At 40.6% G+C, this 21,945-nt stretch overlaps 1 protein-coding gene across 9 annotated transcripts in view; it reads left to right on the top strand.

Moving 5' to 3' along the window:
* Positions 1-21,945, top strand: part of DMD (dystrophin) — a 2,261,655-nt gene that overhangs the window by 2,166,891 nt on the left and 72,819 nt on the right. For all 9 annotated transcript variants that reach the window (XM_070462101.1, XM_070462106.1, XM_070462102.1 and 6 more), the window contains one exon: positions 20,117-20,283. In XM_070462101.1, coding sequence (XP_070318202.1) covers positions 20,117-20,283 — 167 coding nt within the window. The remainder of the gene's footprint in view (positions 1-20,116; positions 20,284-21,945) is intronic.

Here is a 21,945-nt window from a genome sequence, read left to right as displayed (position 1 = left end):
ATAGAACAACAGACTGGTTCCAGATAGGAAAAGGAGTACATCAAGGCTGTTTATTGTCACCCTGCTTATTTAACTTATATGCAGAGTACATCATGAGAAACGCTGGACTAGAGGAAGCACAAGCTGGAATCAAGATTGCCAGGAGAAATATCAGTAACCCCAGATATGCAGATGACACCACCCTTATGGCAGAAAGTGAAGAAGAACTAAAGAGCCTCTTGATGAAAGTTGAAAGAGGAGAGTGAAAAAGTTGGCTTAAAGCTCCACATTCAGAAAACTAAAATCATGGCATCTGGTCCCATCACTTCATGGCAAATAGATGGGGAAACAGTAGAAACAGTGGGTGACTTTATTTTTTGGGGCTCCAAAATCACTGCAGGTGGTGATTGCAGCCATAAAATTAAAAGACACTTGCTTACTCCTTGGAAGGAAAGTTATGACCAACCTAGACAGCGTATTAAAAAGCAGAGACATTACTTTGCCAGCAAAGGTCCATCTAGTCAAGGCTTTGGTTTTTCCAGTAGTCATGTATGAATGTGACAGTTGGACTATAAAGGAAGCTGAGCACCAAAGAATTGATGCTTTTGAAGACTCTTGGGAGTCCCTTGGACTACAAGGAGATCCAACCAGTCCATCCTAAAGCAGATCAGTCCTGGTGTTCATTGGAAGGACTGATGTTGAAGCTGCAACTCCAGTACTTTGGCCACCTGATGCGAAGAGCTGACTCATTGGAAAAGACCCGGATGCTGGGAAAGATTGAGGGCAGGAGGAGAAGGGGACAACAGAGGATGAGATGGTTGAATGGCATCACTGATGCGATGGACAGGTGTTTGGGTAGGCTCCAGGAGTTGGTGATGGACAGGGAGGCTTGGCGTGCTGCGGTTCATGGGGTCGCAAAGAGTTGAACATGACTGAGCGACTGAACTGAACTGAACTGATTGTAGTTTTGACATTCATCTATTCTTCCAGGGGCTGGATGCTGCCTATCCATAGGCTTACAACCAAGTTGGAGGTTCATTAATGTCTGTCAGTAGGTCAGCACAGTCCTGTCCATTCTCTTTTGCATACAGCTCCAAATGCCTTTTCTGCACCATCATCCATGTCCCCAGAAATAGCCTCTTCCTCCTAAATGACTTGTCATTTCATGGATAGACATTTAGGTTGTTCCCCCTTTTTGGTAAGATAGATAATGCTGCAGTGAACATCTTTATGCAGTTAGCTCTTTTCTTTGATTCAAGTTTTTCCCTTAGGATAAATTCTCAGGAATGGGATTACCAGATAGAAACAGTTTTGTAGCTTTTGATACATATTACCACATGGCTTTTGGTCAAAAGTTGTTCCTATTTGTAATACCACCAGCACTCAAGGAAGAGATATTTGCAGTTTTACATTATTTGCAGTGTTCTTAACGTTTTTTAAATACTAAGAACTGCAGATGTATGGGGTTTCTCATTCCATTCTAATCTCATTACCGACAGAACTAGGTAAATACGTAACTGGGTTAGACCTGTATATAGTCTTACCACAGACTCAGATAAAACTATAGAGGGCTTCGTGGGCAGAACATTTACATATTTAAAGCAGTTTTAGCATTCATTTAATAGTTAACTGGGCAGATTAAAGAAATGCACATATACGAAGGCTGCTTACATATACTGTTCGGATTGTTTTGCCCAAATTATGGCAAATTAACTATAAAAGTAAAACAGATGTGGAGAAATACATGTATTTTTTTCACCTCATACTCAAATCTCCCAAAACATGAATAGACTATCACTTTCTCTGGGTTTTTTCTAATGTGTTGCTGTATTAGCATTTCTCCTCCAGAACATAGACACAAGTAACTCCCATACAATGAGTATGAATGACCACAAATAATCCAAATTCATTTTTTTTCCAAATCCTATTGTAAAACAACTTGCAGTGACCTACTTTTTCTCCCTCAGTGTTGTTTTCTCTTTAGTCGAGTTTCAGTGACTCTTTACAGTCTTACTGTGAAACACACACATACAGAGTGTTAATATACACATATATGTGTACAGTTGTGTGTGTCATGTGACTGGGGTTGAGAGCAAGGGTCAGAGCACACACCTGCCGACAACCATCTGTATTCAGTGATGGTTCCTGCCTTGAAGTCAGGTGAGCTGGCCTCAGAGCCGCTGCAACCATTGTCCCGTTACCTTGCAGGACTGACATTGCCACCTCCCCTGGACTCCAGTTCTCGCTGTCTATTTTTTTTTTAATCTGACATATAACATGTAAATTGAAGGTGTGGGACATGTTGATTTGATACATTTCTATATTGTAATATGATTGCCATTGTAGCAGTAGTTAGCACTAACAGGTCATAGAATTACCATTTCTCTTTCATGCTGTGAAGAAGTAAGCTCTAGCCTTTGACTGTCTTGAACTTGGGGGTCAGGACCAGGGGCTCCTGAGCAGAAACTCTGCTTTCCATTGGTCCATCCTCTCATCAGGAGCCAGGTCCGTCCCTGTCAGCCCGTTGCATTTTGCTGTGGGATACCTGCTTTCTTTACTCACCTGCTGCCTCTCGTTTCACCACATCCTTGTAACAGCTACACTCTATTCCCAGCATTAGAACTCTGGCAGCTCAGACAGTAAAAATATTTGCCTGCAATGCAGGACACCTGGTTTCAATCCCTGGGTTGGGAAGATCCCTTGGAGAAGGAAATAGTAACCCACTCCAGGCAAATAGCAAGTATTCTTTCCTGGAGAATCCCATGCACAGAGGAGCCTGGTGGGCTACAGTCCGTATGATCGCAAAGGGTCGGACACAACTAAATGACTAAGCACGCACAATCACTGTATGACACCATCCTTAGAAATCTCCCACTTCTTTCCCTGGTTCAAGGAATAGCTCCTGATTTCTCTGCTTCAGTCTCAGACCTTTCCTGATCTGTCTCCATAGCTGCCCATGGTTTGCTTTCACTACCAAGTAACAGCTTCTCACTACTACCATTTGTACTGACCACACTTGTGTACATAATATTGTTATGACTGCTACTGATGATAGTATTTTTTACCTTTGTTTGCACAGTTCTCTCATTTAAATCTTCCACAACCCTTTGAGGAGAAAAGAATTGGCAGGCTTGAGTTCAGAGTTGCTTTTATTGTTGTTTCAGTAGGTGAACAGTTTATCAGTGGCCCCTGCATTGCATTTCTTCAGCTGGTGGGAGAGTCTGATTCCTAGTCCAGCGAGCACTTCCCTCTCCTCCCTGCTGGGCCATTTTCCTCCTCATCCCCAAATATGCTCTTTTAAAGAACTTTTCTATTTCTCTCATTTATATTTGGCTGTGCTGGGTCTTCACTGCTGCATAGGCTGTTTTCTAGTTGTGGCGAGTGGGGGCTTCTCGTTGCAGTGACTTGTTGCACGGCACGGGTGCTAGGCACATGGGCTTCAGTAGTTGCAGCTCCCAGGCTCTAGAGCACAGGCTCAATAGTTGTGGCACATGGGCTTAGTTGCCCCACAGCATATGGGATCTTCCCAGACCAGGGATCAAACCTGTGTCTCCTACATTGACAGGCCGATTCTTTACCAGTGAGCCACTGGGGAAGCCCAATACACTCTTTTTGATATTAAGGCTCTCCAGCTTCCCAAGGTGAAATAACAGGCATATTTTCTAAATATGCTAAATTACAAGATGCTAAATACAAGATGCCGTAACAAAACAGGGAACATAGGAGCATTGGGGAGAAGAGGATGTCTCATTTTAAGACGTTGAGTATTGGCTATCCGGATGTTGCTGGAAGAATATTGGGCACTTTCTGTAGGCACAGAGCTAGGCAAGGTTTAGATGACTCAGATTTGGGGGCCCTCTCGCCTTGCTAGCCACTGGCAGTCTGCTTGAACAGATCCATTGTGAATTCTTCCTTCAGAATTGGCGTCCTCTCCCCGTCAGCCTTTTCCTCAGCCAGGAGCTCTGGCGTCACCTTGCCTTTCAGAAGCTGTGTGGCTTGCATGAAAATTCAATGTTTGCTGTAGAGAAAGATAGCAGGAGTGAACAATGCCCTCTGCCCTTTGTTTGAAGCATTTAAGACCTTGGGAACGGGGCCGGGTTGGTGGCTTGAGCCAGCCGGCGCTCAAAGGCTGCTCAGTGTACCAGCCTCAGGAAGCGAATAGCAGTAAAAGTACTTGTTTCTCTTACAAATACATCCCCTGCCTCACAGAAGTTGACTTCACTCCACACTCTTTTTATGTCCTTTGTCTTCTTGTCACCAACTCGAAAACTTCCTTCTTTTCAAGTTGGTAAATGTCAGCTTCTGGCTCAAGAGAAGGGCCTGGCAGACACAGGAGGAGAGTGGTGTTTGCACATGTGGTGCCCGCTGGGTGATCTTCTTATAGGTTTCCTATATACTTAATACCATTGAACTGTTCAATTAGAGTGGTTAAAGTAGTACATTTTATGGTATGTGTATCTTACCACCATAAAAAAAAAACTGGAAAAAAAACACAAAAACTTTTTAAAAGAAAGAGGAAAATAAATCCCCAAGTCCAAATAAAATGCTTTGCCTATTTTAAAATCAGTGTAGGTCCATCAAGGTATTATCCATGAAGCCCAGAAATGAAGTCATGCCCATGGATTTTAAAAGAGAAAATTCACTATCAATGTATGGGTTTGACAGTAGTATCTTCAGTGATATTAAATGGGGAAACAGATCTGTTTCTACCTTCCAAGGATATGACAGTCAACATGTGTACTGGGAAAACGACTCATTTGGGCAGTAGTAGACTTGAAGATTTGAAACTAGTTTGTTTTGGAAATATAGCTTCAATTAGTGCATCATCGGGTTGATTGGCTCTTATATTCCATGAAACTATCCCTGTTGACACAACAGATTGATCCTGTGACCACAGGAAGGCCAGATCTACTCCTGGCAGTGATTCACACAGAGCACCTTAAGGAACGTAAGACATTGTCCACATACCTCCCTTTTCAGATGAGAAAACTGAAACCCAGAAAAGCAGAGTGAATATATTCTTCATTCTGCAATTTTATTTATGTCAGAATAAGACATCAGGTCCAAGTTCCCTGTGTTCCAAGCTAGTATTTCCTTCTGCTAAACCATCTGAGTAGAAATAAATGGCTGTAACCAATTCAAATACTAGACTGAACTAAGGAAGTGTTTATAAATAGTCTTTTATATGAATTTTAGGTTATAATAGGATATGTGGATAAATGAACACTCCTACCCCTGCCCCAACACACGTGTATACACACACACACACACACACACACACTATGATCTTTATTGAAAATACTCTAATCCCAACACACACACACACACACACACACTATGATCTTTATTGAAAATACTCTAATCCCAACACACACACACACACACACACACTATGATCTTTATTGAAAATACTCTAATCCCAACACACACACACACACACACACACACACACACACAATGATTTATTGAAAATACTCTAATCCCAATCACAGGTATCTAAGTTCTACCTCTAGATGAAATCAAATAATGTTTCTTCTTAGCTGGGAAGAACTTCACACTTTTAAGTGACTCCAGAGAGTCATGTATCTGTAAATTGGTACTTGGCAGTACCCTGAGAGGTACTCACCTCCCCCCTCCCCTGATAGTCTTTGTAGCATCTTCTTCTGTAAACATTTTAAGGACTTCATTGTTTAGATAGAACTGAGTGCATCAAGTTTGTATTCAGTGTGCTTCACCTGCAAGAGCTTGCATGTCAAAATCTGTTTATTTTACATCTGTTTTCTGCCTCCCGTTGTATTTATGCATTCAAAATGAATAAGTTGCTTTTTCATCTGTCCTCTGGATTTTTATATTCATATGACAAAAATGAATATCATCTCAGCACAGTTGCTGTAACACAGAAATGGGAATAAATTACAGCCTCAATTGTTGAGAACAAGTGTGTATGTGTATGTAAATAGCAAATCATTGCAGGACATCTGGAGTAGTGAGTGGCAGAGTGGTTAGGCATGTAGGTCCTGAAGTTGACTGCCCGTATTCAAATTCCAGCTCTGCTATTTGCTGGGCGTGCATCCTTGGACACATTTCTTGAGCTTCCTGGCCCCTAAGTACCTGGAGCACTTGGGAGGGTTAAATGAGCTAATACAGGTGGGGCACTTAGCATGGTGGGCACATGTTATTTGCTCAGTCATGTCCGACTCTTCGTGACTTCATGGACCAGGCTCCTCTGTCCATGGGACTTCCCAGGCAAGAATACTGAGTGAGTTGCCATTTCCTTCTCCAGGGGATCTTCCTGACCCAGGGATTGAACCCTGGTCTCCTGCATTGCAGGCAGATTCTTTATTCTGAGACACCAGAGAAGCAGTAGGTACTTAACTGAGCCTTAGTTATGATTATCTAAAGTGTATTTTGGGCTTCCCAGATGGCACTAGTAGTAAAGAACCTGCCTGTCAATGCGAGAGATGTAAGAGACACAGGTTCAATCCCTGGGTTGGGAAGATCCCCTGGAGGAGGTCATGGCAACCCACTCCAGTATTCTTGCCTGCGAATCCAATGGACAGAGGCACCTGGTGAGCTACAGTTCATAGGGTCACAAACTCAAACACAACTGAGGCAACTTAGCACACACAAAGTGTCTTTTAACATGAGAATAGCCCACCGAGATGAACAATTCCTTTTGCCCACAACTAAGCATCTGTAGATTAGATTCTAGAGAATCTTGAAATGGTGTTAAAATACCATGCCAAGACACTTCTTAACCAGTTTGACAGCCTTCTTCATGCCAGTTGATCACATCTTATATTTTCCATCCTTAAAATAACTCCTAAAAATTCCACTTTGCTTAGGTTTCTTAGGACTGTTTGTTGAGTAATCAAAATATGAACCCTTTGGTCCCATTGACATTCCTTTTACACCCATTTGGATGGATGGGTATGGTATAAGTTTCTAGGACTTGGTATATATAAGCAGTATGTATAAACAATATGTGTAAGCAGAGGTAGCATCACCAAGTTTCTACTGGGCCTGCTGATGGACACTTAGAATTCCTGCAAACTTTTAGGAAATCTTTTATCAGGGTATTATCAGCCTTATTTTAAGTCAACTATTGGTTTTTATTGCTATTATTTTTTTCTGTTTTGACTATAAGCTTTGGTGAGTTTACCTTCATAATTATCCATTTAATATGTCGTGATTTATGTGCTTAAAATTTCTCCATGTGGAGTGATGGGTATTTTTTCCACCAGCTTTTAAAGATAGGTTTGTAATGGAATTGAAACCTGTTTCATTTATATACCTCTTGCTAAGGAAAAGCACTTGTCATTCTGTTTCTTCTTTTCACCCTTCTAAAGGAGTAGTCTTTGTTAGAATCAATTTTTTCCATCCTTCTGCCCTCCTTCCCTGTATCCCTCCCTCCCTCCTTTCCTACAAAAGCTGAAGCAGAGGTTCTAATGAAAAAACCTTTTTTTTTTTTTGATAGCCATGCCTGCATTTGGAAGGGTATTCAGTATTCTGGACTCCCTCTGATTAGTTCACCATTAATTCTAATTCACATTGATAGGTACCCCCAAATCTCAGGTAAACAAGGAGACATGAATTCAACAGTTACCATTTTCTTCTTTCCCATCTTTGTCACTGGCTTGTAAAATGGATTTATTTAAATCTTTCTTTTTACATAGATTATGTAAGATGAATCAAAGTGCAAAGATCTTCTTGGGATACCCTTATCTTTTATCTAGGGTCCTTAGTATGTCTGGGTGCATTAACAACTAAAGGTGGGTTTTTGTTTTGTTTTGTTTTGTATTTTTCTTTGGGTTTTGGAGGAGGGGTTGATAAAATAGGGAAATTTTTTTTCTGATTTCCTTTTTTTTAGCTACATTAAAAAATACAAAATAATTGTTATCCAAGTTTAGACAAATGTGTATAGTTTTGTCACCACGACTCAAATCAAGACAGAACATTTCCATCATCCCTAAAATGTCCTCTTGTTTTGTGGTCACCCCGCCTGTTCCCAGTCTGTGGAAACTACTCCTTTTGTGTTCTGTTCCTGTACTTATACCTTTTCCTGACCTGTATTTTAAATAATTGTAGGAGGCAGCTGTGAAAGAGTTACTGTTAGATCTTGTTCTTGAGCATAATGTGTCCTGATACAGACTTGAGAAAGGTATATACCATGATAACTCTGGGCAGATATAAGTGCTCTACCATGAACCTGTGAAAGTTTTCTCTTAAATAAGAACTCTCTAGCACAAATTAATAATGTTGTGTATACTTACAGATTTGCATAGATTTAAAACTTGTGCTTCTGTTCCCGGGAGCCATGGTATTAATTGGTTTATTAGTCAGGTGGAGCGGGGAGCCTTAGGTCAGGACAGTTGTCCTTGAACATGTAAATGAAGAGTGGATAATCACCGTGTGTTAGTGTTTGGGGTTATTTTCTCTTTAAGGGGTGATTCACAGCCCTGATGAATATTTAGAGCAATGACTGCCAGCCTCCAACCTGCTCATTATCTTCAGAACTTTAAAGAAAATACTTGATTTCTACCGACGACAGCAGTTACGGGAAGCCTCTTACTTCTTCTTGTCTCATGAACACAACTGTTGACTCTTAATCCTGATTTCCAACAAGAAACATTTCTGTAAATGATGGGGCTTCTTTAACTCATTTTATGGCTGAAAAGTCAGTTGGGTATCTGGGCAAAGCACATGTCTGCCAAGTTTGTGTGTGTGGGTGGGGGACGCGTTAGAACAACGAAGCTACGAGAACAGGGAGGAAGTCGGTTTGGCATTTGGTCTGTGTTTTGTGAGGAAACTAGTCCTCACATTTTATACCATTGAGCTTTTTACATTTTATACCATTGATATTAATGCATTTCCCTCTCCCCTTTCACAGTCATCAGTTTCTTACACTCTTGACTTCCTTGCCTGCCCCGTTACCCCCAGGAAGGAGTGCTGGTGTTTTATTTTGAAATACTTGTAAATCCATGGCTGATTCATGTCAGTGTATGACAAAAACCACTACAATATTGTAAAGTAATTAGCCTCCAACTAATAAAAATAAATGAAAAAAAATTTCAAAAACAAAGAAAAGTTGGAAGGATAGTATGATCCACACCCATATGTCCTATACATCTCTCCACCCTGGTTAGCATTTTTGTCCCATTTACATTTCACTTTTCCCAAGTATGTATCTCTTTGAATGTTCACACACAAACACATCTTTCCCCTTTACCATTTAAAGGTAAAAGGCCATCATACCACAAAATATAAACCCCTGAGCACTTCACCATACATCTTTTTTATAAAAAGACTTTCTCCTGCAAAAGTGCAATATTGTCACTACACACAAATTTAACACTGATTCTGCAAGACCATCTAGCATACAGTCCACATTGAAATGTCCCCATGCCTTCAGAATGTCTCTTATTTCTGGTTGTTTTCCTCCAGGATGCAGTCAAGGTCTTTGGCTGTCATTGGCTGGTCATGTCTGTGTCCTTTCACCTCATCTGAACAGTCGCCCAGCATTCTTTGTTTCTTCATTCATGACACTGACATTTTTGAAGAGTGCAGGCAGCTTTCTTGGAGAGAGTCCCATATTCTGGAGTCTTCTGCTTGTTTCTTTAGTTGAGATTCAGGTTGGTTCTTATTGATAATGCTAAGAATGAATGGTATGGTGGTATCAGTCAGATATTGCTGTTGTAAAAGTATCCTTTTCTCCATGTAATTAGAAAGTTATTTTTGTGATATTTTGAGCACTTCTGAGCATTCTATTCCTCAATAGCCTTTCACTGTATAGTGTGAGCCTCTGTTGATGATCCTTTCCTAATTCAGTGATTACCTTGGTGGTTGCCCTGGTTCCTAATTCTGCCCTGGCTCTCTGCATGTGTTAGCTGGTTTTCTTCTGTCAGGAAGAGCTGCACTTTCCCCCTTTAATTTTCTGAGTGTAACTAAGGACATCCATGGTAGTTGGACATGTACAAAGAATGGCACTTCTCCTGACTGAGTTGCCTTTGGGTACCATATTTGCCATGATGTTGCTGAAAACACAAATGCATAGAATTGACCATCTTTTCCCCCCATAGCAGTATAAGCTAAGCATATATCTGATAAATACATTTCCACATCAGCCAATTCTTTCATGGGACCAAATCATATAACATGACTTATGTGCTAATAAGGATTGAGAAACCCATAGGCTTTTCTGTTTCTTTTTTTCCTTTTCACTACCTCAATTGACTTTAACCTGTACCTGTCAGTCCATGCAGCTCATATTATGTCATAACATCTAACAGTAGAAGGAAGGATTGTTGTTGTTCAGTCAGTAAGTTGTGTCTGACTCTTGTGACCCCACAGACTGTAGCCCATCAGGCTCCTCTGTCCATGGGATTTTCCAGGAAAGAATGCTGGTGTGGGTTGCCATTTTCTTCTCCAGGGGATCTTCTCTACCCAGGAATCAAACCTGAGTCTCCTGCATTGGCAGGCGAGTTCTTTAACACTGAGCCACCTGGGAAACGCCAGAGGGAAAGATTGTCGTCGTTGTTCAGTCACTCAGTCATGTCCAACTCTTTGCCACCCCATGGACTGCAGCGTGCCAGGCTTCCCTGTCCTTCACCATCTCCTGGAGCTTGCTCAGGCTCATGTCCATTGAGTCGGTGATGCCATCCAACCATCTCGTCGTCTGTTGTCCCCTTCTCCTCCTGCCCTCAATCTTTCCCAGCATCAGGGTCTTTTCTAATGAGTCAGCTCTTTGCATCAGGTGGCCAAAGCATTGGAACTTCGGCTTCAGCATCAGTCCTTCCAATGAATATTTAGGAGGAAAGATACATAATGCCAAAAAGAAGGAGGGAAAGGAAACAATCAGAAGAGATCGGAGCATGCATTTATCTCAGTGCCTTTTGAGTATTCACTTGTACCTTCATGTAGCTCTCAGTAGACTGGCACAAAATTCATTTCACAATCTGGTACGCGGGCATTGTCTCACACTGTCCGTATTTAGATATCAGAGCCTCTCACACTTTCGGACGAGTTGAAGTTTCAAAAGATTTTGGAAATCAGCCTTCATGTTCCCTTCAGATATCACTCTGTCCACCCATGTAAAGACTCCTTTATGCATACATATTTCAGTCTGAAAATAATAGATAATCTTGAGCTGTGTCCTTAACCTCTTTGAGCCTTTTTTCATCTGTAACATTAAGCAAAACAGATTACCTCAAGAGTTACTTATCCCCAGGTTGCTTTGATTATATGCTAAATGTTGTAAATAGAAAAAGCAGGAAGGGATATGGGTTACGGTGTGTATTTCAAAGCTTGGTCATTATCAGCTAAGTCTTACCTGATCTTCTGGATAACAGTTCTTGTAACAGAGATGCAAAATACAGAAAACAATCTTATATGTGTAGTGTGGCCTTTCACATCAGAGCAACTGTTCTCTGAATAGAAGTAGCCTAGACTAAGAACAAGAAGTCACAAAACATCATGTGACGCCTCATATAAACGATCCCTGGTGGCCCTACACTTGAGTTTCCTCAGCAACCCAAATGTAAAACACAAGGATATTATGTCTAAGAAGATCAAAATGCCACCTCACCTTCCTTCTGTTTTATTTGTTACATGCAGGTTTCATATAGTTTTATAGCACAATTTTTTTTTTAGCATTCGTTTGATTTTCATAAAAATTGGGATCGTTTGGAAGATGCATCATTAATATTCTTTACAACTTGTTCTTGTTCCTCCTTTTATGTTCGTTGCTAATGCAGACTTCTCTCTTATGTAAAATATTCCACTGATGCCCTTGGTAGATTTAGAGGTTGTTAAAGAAATCGTAATAACAGCTCAGGGAACAGTCAGGAACTGCCTGTCCTATACCGTGTGACCCCAGCTAGCTGTTCTCCTTGTAGTTCTAAATCTTTGTGTACAGACTATAATTCACAGAACAGTTGTGATCAATTTAAATTCAGCAAATCTTTTCTAACACTAGGGCTTTTTGCAATCAGGGCCAGAAAAGTTGGGTTGTCAGCTATTAATGCTATAACCTATTAACAACAGCAGCGATATTGAAATGGCTTTTTGAAATGGCTATTTGAAAGGGAACATTTTACTAGTGAAAACAGATGAAAATGGCCTGGGAGGAGAGATTAACCTTTTTGAAATATCTCTGGTTTGTCCCCAGTATTTTCTATAAATTTATTTTTTCAATAAGAATGTTTGGAAATTCTATTCATGCATATGAATACATGCAATATTTATATATTTAGTTATTTTTTTAAATGGACAGGAACTCTACTGAATAAATGAAAGCACACACACACACTTGTACTAGCTGACTGCTTTAACCTTGCTTGAGTTAATTATTTGCCATGAATAAATAGATTTTTGTTACTTGTCATGAGATGCATTACGTGGAGTTTCTATTTGAAAAGCACCCTGATTTCAAATCAAGGTCTACAATTTTAGCATGTTCCCTTGTGACTTCTGGTGTGGGCTTCTTGAAATTTACTGGTCCTTTTTCTTCCCTCACTCAGTAATAGGTAAATATATATGTTTAGATGAAAATTTTTTAAATTGAGGTATAATCGACATATACCCTGGTATAAGTCTAATGCACAACGTTAAAGAAATTTTAATTGCAGTATAATTGACATAAAACATTTGGCAGTTTAATGTACAATGTGTTGATTTGACACATATATTGCAACATGAGTACCACCCTAGTGTTAGCTAACACCTCTCCCACGTCACATAATTACCACTTCTCTTTTGTGGTAAGAACAATTGAGATCTCGTCTCTTAGCAACTCTGAAGTTTATAATGCAGTACTGTTGGCTGTAATCACTGCACTATGTATTAGGTCTCTAGAACTTACTTATCTACTAGCTATAAGTCGATAATCTCCGCCTTTCCCTTACCCCCAGTCTCTCATAACCACCATTCTACTCTGTTTTAGGGAGTTCAGCTTTTTTATATTTCACGTAGAAATGATATCATACAGTATTTGTCTTTTTCTGTCTTAAGTAATCTCATGTAGCATAACACCCTCAGGGCCCTTCTATATTGTCAAAAATGGCAGGATTTCCATCTTACAGCTGAGTGATATTTTCCTATATATATGCACACCATGTCTTTTTTTTTTTTTTACCCATTCATCCATTGACAGACACTTAGGTTGTCTACCCATCTTGGCTATTGTGAATAGCCAAGAAGATTGAAGCAGATATCCCTTCAATATCCTGTTTTCATCTCCTTTGGCTATATACCTAGAAATGCAATTGCTAGATTGCATGGTTGTTCTATTTTTAATTTTTTGAGGCACCTGCATACCGTTTTCCATAATGGCTAAGCCAAATTACATTCCCACCAACAGTGCACAAATGTTCTCTCTTCTCCAGCCTCACCAATGCCTATCTCTGTGTTCTTGATGGTAGCCATTCTAATAGGTGTGAAGCAGCATCTCATTTGTCTCTCCACAGTGTTAACCAGCGTACCCTTTGTCTCACAGGCAGTAATTGAACAGGCCTATCATAGTTTCTCGGTTTCTCTGTTGCCGAGGAGTGCTGCCTGCCTGTTAGGTGCCCTGTAGCATTTAGTTAATCATAGTGGAGCCATGTTGGTTTCTTAGTTTTGACACATGAACCATGGCAATATAAGCTGTTAACATCGGGACATAGTTTCTCAATCTTAGCACTACTGACATGTTGGCCTGGATGAGTCTTTGTATTCTCCAAATCCAGAAATAGACTATGGATTAGCCTCTTGCATGTAGCAGACAAGCCAACAGAGGCCATTTACTTTAAAAACTATTTAAAAGAAACTTATTTTGTCTTCTATTTCTTAGACAACCCTTATAAACTTATTGTTTTTTGCTCTTTAAATGCCTATACAGGTTTTTTTTTTTTAATTCTAACCTCATTCAGATATTATAACCCTTCTTTTTATCACTATTTATTGTGATCACAGTTTAATTCCCACCCATCATTCAATTCACCAAACCTTCATGGAAGGTATGGAAACATAGTTCCTGTCTCTAACCCGCAATCTAGGAGAGAAACAAAGGAGGTTTAGACAAGTATTGTTTCCAGAACAAAAGGTGGTTCCTTTTTATCACCTGAGGACTACTGGGTACAATCTCTTCCATAATGTTTGCTTTTCTCTATACGAATTTTTTTCAGTTTATTCACAACTGACATGGTTTTTCAAAAGCCTGACAGTGGGGATGCCAGTTACCTTCTCTTTAAAACATGGTGTGTGTGTTTATGGTAGTTGGGGAGCAGGGCTTGCTGAGAAAACCTCTCATCACCTTTCGTCTGTGGCTAGGAACTGGTTCTGTTAGCCTGTTGTTGTTCAGTCACTAAGTTGTGTCCAACTCTTTGTGACCCCATGGACTGCAGCACGCCAGGCTTCCCTGTCCTCCACTATCTCCCAGAGTTTGCTCAAACTCATGTCCATTGAGTCAGTGATGCCATCTAACCATCTCGTCCTCTGCCACACCCTTCTTTTGCTCTGAGTCTTTCCCAGCATCAGGGGCTTTTCCATGAGTCGGCTCTTGGCATCAGGTGGCCAAAGTATTGGAGCTTCAGCTTCCAATGAATATACAGGGTTGATTTCCTTTAGAATTGACTGGTATGACTGTTAGCCTGAGAGAAAAGTAAGTATTCAGGTTGACACCCTGGCAGCCATTTGAAGCCCAGCCCTTCAGTTCCAAAGGGTTTCTGGAAGGCGCGACAGGAAAGAAACCGAAAAGATACTCTAAACCGTGGCAAATCCCCCAACTCCCAACCTGCCACGTACTGTCCTTTGAAATTATTATGTTGCTAATTGCATCCCTTGGCTAGTCATTCACTGTCTCTGTACGTTGTTAAGATGACATTTGTATAAAGCCAGCGTGTGACGCACTGGAAGGCAGAGACAGCGACTGCAGTGGATTCCTTCCCTCACCTCTGTGCTGTGGGTAGTCGCTGACAGGAGAGAACCAAGAGAAGGAACTGAGACCCAAGATACTTGCACACAGTGGCTGTCACACTGGAAGAGCAAGTAGCCTTGCTCTGTGTGTGTGTGCATACCATAAAAGTGGAAAGAGGAGACACTGCCAAAAGCAAAGACAAAGCCCAGGGCTGAACGGCCCTTTCTGTATTTTTGCTTAGATGGTTTGACACTGGTGTTTAGGGGCAAGGTCAAGGTCATCCTCAATAGCGAGAGAAGCTATGAGGCCTGGATGCGGGTTAGCAGATAATGGCACCTGCAAGGATGACCTCAATCCATTGTCATCATACCTGTCTTTTGACCTCAACAGCTTCCTGACATTTCAGGCTAACCTCTTGTTTTCTAGAGTGATCACAATGTAATTTTAGCTGGGTTTTACTTCTAGTGCTTTTAGCTCTCCTATAGACACTTGGCCTGGTTTTGAATTCTTCCTTTCTTTATCGCCAGACAAAAGGAAAGGGATACACTAGGATACAGCATTGTTGGTAATAAAAATAAAAAAACGAAACAGAATGAGAATGTGAATCCCTGTACCTTGTCTTCAGTGCTGTCGGCACAGGCGAGCAGTTTTGAAAGAGCCAAAATGATGGATCTTGCATCTTAGGAGGAAGAAAGAACCTTGAGAATTTCCCGCCTTTAAGCACAGGAGAATCTGTGGTCTTTTGAAAGAGGAGAACATTCTCTAGCTTCCCTTGTTAATTTCCACTAATGCTTTAACAACTTTCAGCATCAGAAAATGCTTCCGTATGAGTTACAGCCTAAATTCTTCATGCTGCTTAAGCCTGTTTCTTCTTGTTCTGTCCTCGGTGGAGAAAGCGAACAGCTGGTCATAGGCCCCTATGCAAGAGCCATTCACATAATTGAAAACTGTTATTGAATCGCCCCTTCAGCCACTATTTCTTGCATATTCTCATGTGTGTGTGTGTTTCATGGCTAAATAATCCCCGTTCCCTTAAGCTGTTCTCATAGATCTTTCAAGCTCTTTAATTATCGCTGTGCCTTTCTGCCAAGCCTTCTCTAAGTTCCGGGTCAGGACTTAGCTTTAGCCACTAGAACTAGACACCGTTCTCTAGTCCCGAGGATAACACAATGATTGTTTCACACTATATTTGTTAGGCCTTTCATTATACATCACAGACATGGTCAATTTTTTTTTTCTCTTTATTTTGGGCACCTACATTTGTTGCTGACTCATGGTCAGATTTTTTTTTTTCTGTCTTCCACAGTGAACAGAAGCTTTCTGTTATTATGCTCTCTGTAATAAGCCTGAATTCTTTCTTTGTAGTATGTCATTGAATCTATCATTAAAGAAACTATCCTTTAAACTTAAGTCAGGGAAACATATATAGGTTCAGATTAGGCAACAATAAACCCCATGTTTTACATCAGAATGAATTAGTAATGCTTTTTTCAATTTGCTGTCTTTCTGTGATAGTTTTTGTCCTAGCTCCAGATGGTTATTTTGATAAATTTAGTTTCTGGACCAGTGGAGCAAGAGATTGTTATAGGACTTATTGTAACCGGAACTTGCAGTTCTTTTGACACAATCTCTCATTGTATCTTTGCTTACCAGATGAAGAAACACTTAGAGACTAAATAATAATATAACTAGAGGGAGTCACAGTCCACCAACCAGAGAGGGCTGGCTTCTGGCTTTGTGCTGACCAGAGGTGCATTCTGTAGTTGTGTGGCCCACCTTTGACCTTGGCCTGTTAAATTTTTTCACTAGTGACCTTTGGGTGAAGGCAGAACACATATTTTATTTATTTATTTTAAAATATCTGTTAATTATTTCTTTATTTGGCTGTGCTGGGTCTTAGTTGCGGTGTGTGGGATCTGTAAAGTTGTGGCATGGGAACTCTCAGTTGTGGCGTGTGGGATCTAGTTCCCTGACCAGGGACCGAACCTGGGCTCCCTGCATTGGGAATGTGGAGTCTTAGTCACTGGACGAGCAGGGGAGTCCCCAGAAAATGTATATTTAAATGTAAAAATTACAGAGTTGGGGAGAATGATTAACCCATGAGCTGTAAGAGTCAGGATCCTTAAAGATACAGATGAGCTGATGCAATGGGCTCAAACTAACAGGAAAGTCCTTGATGGAAGTAGAAGGAAATACATCCCAAATGAATATATACAAAACAGCGGAATCACTGGAAACAGCCAAACAGTATTTTTTATCATACCCAACAATGCATTAGTACCTTGGGGGTGCTCACCAGTCTTATAACATAAGAACAGTGATAAATGTCCTAGGATCACTGAATAATTAGTGTGAGAAATTCTGAGGTCAAACAAGGTTTAATGTTTCCTTACTGACAACCAACCCAGCTTTTAGTATGTTAGCGTGCATTAAGCGACAGATAGAATGTGCAATGTTTCCTTAATTAATTTGACCTTCTCTTCATGAAACATCTTGCTGGGTCATTGATCTTCTGGACACACTGGGAAACACTGACCCAGAGATTTTAGTGGCGTGGAAGCGCTGTGGGAGCCTATAGTACAGAACAAAAGAAAGTCATCCAATTATACTGTCCAGAGAGATGGCAGTACCATTCACAGCACATCATTTTTTGGAGAACAGAGTTCTAAAGGACAATGGCAAACCATGTGTCATATGAGGAAGAAATAAGAGAAATAGGGATGAAGGGCCATGGACAGACATGACAGCTCTGGTAAAATTTTGAAGGAGATTTGTGAAGGCTTGAGAACTTCGATGTTTCTGGTCAGATGTATAGTAATAATGACATAATGATAGCAAACACTGACATGGCTCTAGCTATGTGCCAGTGTTCAAGTGTCTTTCACTGAAATATTAAATCAGCCCTACAAGGTAAGTCCTATAAATAGTTCCACTTCATGGCAGAGGAAAATTGAGACACAGAAAGATAAAGTTACTCTCCCAGAGTAACACAATCAGTGGCAAAACTGGGATTTGAACTCTTGTGGTTGGACTCTGGAGCCTCTCCTCCTATTGGCTGTGCTGATGGATTTCAGCTCAGTTTTATGAAGCACTTGTGACAAGGGTACCTGTACACAAATGTTCAAGATCGTCCATGGAGGATGTTTGCTTCCTCACATGGATGGTTATTATATGGCGGCTATGGGAACACACTGGCATTGGATAAGTTTGGACATGGTAACTGTCAAAAGTCTTACAGCTCTGTAGTGTCATTCCAAAAGGAGGAATTCATGTCCATGGTCCCTTTCATCGTCAGGTTCTGTAATTCTTTTTTAGCTTTTAAGAAAATGTTCACAAAGTACATTACCTCTGTGATAGCACTCTATCTAGAACGACGTACTCAACAGAAGCTTTTGATCAGTAGCTTGAATTTATATGCCACTTTGCGGCTAGGAATTCAAGGTTAAGCAGCTCATTATAATGTTGCTGAGTTGATAATTGGGGGTTATTCCTGGAGTACTGCCGAAATGGTGAGTGTTACAAGCCCACTGACCCTACTCTTGTCTGCCTAAAGTGTGAATACATTCTTTATTAGCACACCACTTTCCAAGAGAAGCACCATGAGTTTGCAGTTCATATACTCATTGTGTGTATGATGCTAAATATCCCATCATATATTCAGTGTAATTTGATCTCAAAATAGGTAGCACCCTTTGATTCTGGGAAAAAGCAAATGAAGACCATCTCTAGAGAAGGCACTTTCTTAGGGAACGCCTGCTCAGAGAAATGGCAGTTAGATTGAGAAAGTCTAACACTGATCTAATGGACTCCCGTAAGCAGAGAGAAGGGTTGGAGAAGAGGCAGTATTTGTTTAGATCATGACTGAGAAGCTTCCAGAGCTGACTAAAGACTCTAACCCACAGATTCCTGAAGCCTAGTAAATCCTAAAAAGTATCGATAAAATCCTAGAAGTACAAGATGAGACAGGGAAAGGATAGATGACCTTCAAGGAACCAATAGCGTCACGGCTGACTTGTCAATGGTTAGCAGCAGAGAAAGTGAAATAAAAGTGAAATAATATTTCAGTGTGTTAAAACAAAATCAAAACAAACAAAACACCCCTTTCAGTCTAAAAATCATGACCCAATGAGGATAACTATCAAGAATATGGGTAAAAGAGACTTTCAGGCAAAGAAAAACTGAGAAATTCACCATCAACAGACACTTACTAAAGGAAATACTAAAAGATATACTGCCAATAGAACTGATCCCAGATGGGAGATCTGAGATGAAGGAAGCAATGGAAAACAAACCCCCCAAAAGTGGTTAATATATGGATTGATCTAACAATGCAAACACGTAAAACATGGTCTTGTAGGCTTAAAAAATGTAATTAAATGCATGGCTATAGTAACATACCAATCAAATGATGGGTAAATATAATTTGAATTTTCTAAAATCATTGGACTCACTGGGAGGCACAGTATTTATTAGACTCTGAAAAACAGAAAACTAGAGTCAGACAGAGAAACAACAGGTCGCCATGAAGAGAGCACTAGAGCAGGAGGTTTCTTTTTTTTTTTCCATTTATTTTTATTAGTTGGAGGCTAATTACTTTACAACATTGCAGTGGTTTTTGTCATACATTGAAATGAATTAGCCATGGATTTACATGTATTCCCCAGACTCATTCCTGCTGCCAGGGAGCTGTCTGGCCTTTGAAAAGCCATTTCTCTCATCTACATCTCAGTTTTCTTTTCTGTAAAATGAAGCTTCAGGACCAGATGAATTGTAAAGCCTCTTCATTACGATTATAAGAAACACTGAGAAACAGATTCACTGGAGGGGAAATAAAAAAAAAAAAGGATCAATCATTCCTTGAGGTTTCTTTTTTCTCTTTCTCTCTCTTTTGAAATTTTGTCAGTAAGCACTTCCTTTTTACTTATGGATAAGTTTTATATATCTCTTCCCAAATTGAGTGAGATATAGTCTCTCCCAGGTGTGTATTGTACTCTACTTTTTGCATTTGTTTTCTTTGCTTTCTTGTCATCTAGTAGCTGAACAGAGTCATGGCAGCTTCCCAGACTGCCATGTGGCGGAGGGCTCGTGTGGATGTTGGGGGACATTTGCAGAATCAGGCTGTGAAAAGTGGGCCTCCTTGCACCACTTTGGCTCTTTATTTGATGCATCACCGGAAATGACATACGCCTCCTTTACTTTCTTATATCTTCTTTCCTTGCACTCTCCGGCCTCCTGTCTCTGCAGGCTAATAATAAGCCTGAGATCGAAGCGGCACTCTTCCTCGATTGGATGAGACTAGAACCCCAGTCCATGGTGTGGCTGCCCGTCCTGCACAGAGTGGCTGCCGCAGAGACTGCCAAGCATCAGGCCAAGTGTAACATCTGCAAGGAGTGTCCGATCATCGGCTTCAGGTAGGCCGAAGCGCCCCAGTGTCATTTTTGTCGTATCATTTCTCACCCTTGTATGACTTGATCTGTTACCCCGCCCCCGTACCAGTTGCTATTAGTGCATTGTTACCCACCGTGCCAGTTGCTGTTAGTCTGTTCCTCTCCATGGTGGAAGAGGAGGTGACCAGGCTAGAGCCTGGATTCCTCCTGTCACCCCCCTGAGCACTGGGTTATATTGTTGAACCTGCTTCATGAGACAGGTGGCCCTCTCCGCTTTCCCTCTTTAGCTCTGCGGAGCCATGTTCTTCATCGATCAGGATGGACTCCTTGTCTCCACCAAGATTTTCGTCCGTCAAGTATACACAGATTAACTGTACCTCTTCTTTCCTGGAACCAAGACTTTTTGATCATCTCTTTTTCCCCCCCCATGCTCTCTTCTGTTTATAGAAACTCTCCCAGAATCAGTTATAAAACTAAGGAATGATTCTATTTTGGGAGACTCGTCATAGTAGCTCAGTCTCTTAATCACTCTATGCCACTTTTCTTGCCCTAAAGTAACCAGAATTGTTTAGAGCAGCCTAGAACATACTTCTTGATCTGTGAATCCAATTATGCTCTTTTCATAGTCTCCTAATGAACTTCTGAGGGAATATAAAGTGTGCAAGTAAATGAAAGATTCACAAAGCCACTAAAACAAGAAAATATTCCTTATAAATTTAAAAGTGCAAGAAGTAGGAAACATTGTAGGTTATTATTATTCTGACTTTCTTAAAATGTCCCAGAAAACACTTGGCTTTTAAATCTTCAGTCTTAAACTAAATAAATAAATAAATCTTCAGTCTTGTTGACCTGTCTGGGGAGACAGGGTATTTTTAAATGAATTAATCTTCATGAACAGTAATCCCAAACCCAAATTCTGAAATGGTGGTATATTTAAACATCTGGATCAACATCGAGGTTGCCATAGTGATGAATAAGCTGTCAAGTTGTAAACTAGCTGTAGCATCCTCTGCCTGTTCAGGATCCACTTACCACCTAAGTAAATACTCATCGCTGGTTATGCTGAGACTTATCTCATTACTTCATTTCTAATAATTACATTGTACCATTTGTGTGCCTTTTATTCACTGTGCTCCTTCCATACTTCATGCTGTGTACAAAGAGGTTTTACAGAGACCTTCAGAGGTTTCTAAAGCCTAGATAGATATCATTGAGTAGGCAGTGCTAGCAAAGGACACCTTTCCTTCCTGGTTTCTGCGGGTAAGAGTGATGCCTTGGGGCAGCGGGGAGGGGGAGCTCCAGGGGACTGCATTGCATTTCTTACCTTTATTTTCTTAGCTTCCTTCACTGGTAAGATCTGTAGACAAAGCAGAGGGTGGATTTTATAAAATGCAAAAGGAGAATGCTTTGGAGGGTCTAAGACAGCATTTTGACATTCAGTTCTTTTGCCCTTACAAAAGTAAATTATTTTAGGAATCAGCACTTCTCTTTCCTCCTTTTCCCCATTCTCAGAAGATGACTAGGATCTAAAAACAGTAGCTTTTTCCCCACATTCCCATGTGTGACATGAGGAATATGTTTATTTGAATTGGCTCAGAGTCTTATCTGAAAAAGCATAAGGCAGGGAGAGTATGAAACCAAGAATACAGTATTCTGAGAATGGGGGGAAGTGTAGCATGTAGTACT

Source organism: Odocoileus virginianus, chromosome X (assembly GCF_023699985.2).
Source record: "Odocoileus virginianus isolate 20LAN1187 ecotype Illinois chromosome X, Ovbor_1.2, whole genome shotgun sequence".
In the NCBI taxonomy this organism is placed as follows: Eukaryota; Metazoa; Chordata; class Mammalia; order Artiodactyla; family Cervidae; genus Odocoileus; species Odocoileus virginianus.
The sequence above is the reverse complement of the archived record's forward strand: the minus strand, read 5'-3'. Positions and strand labels throughout refer to the sequence as shown.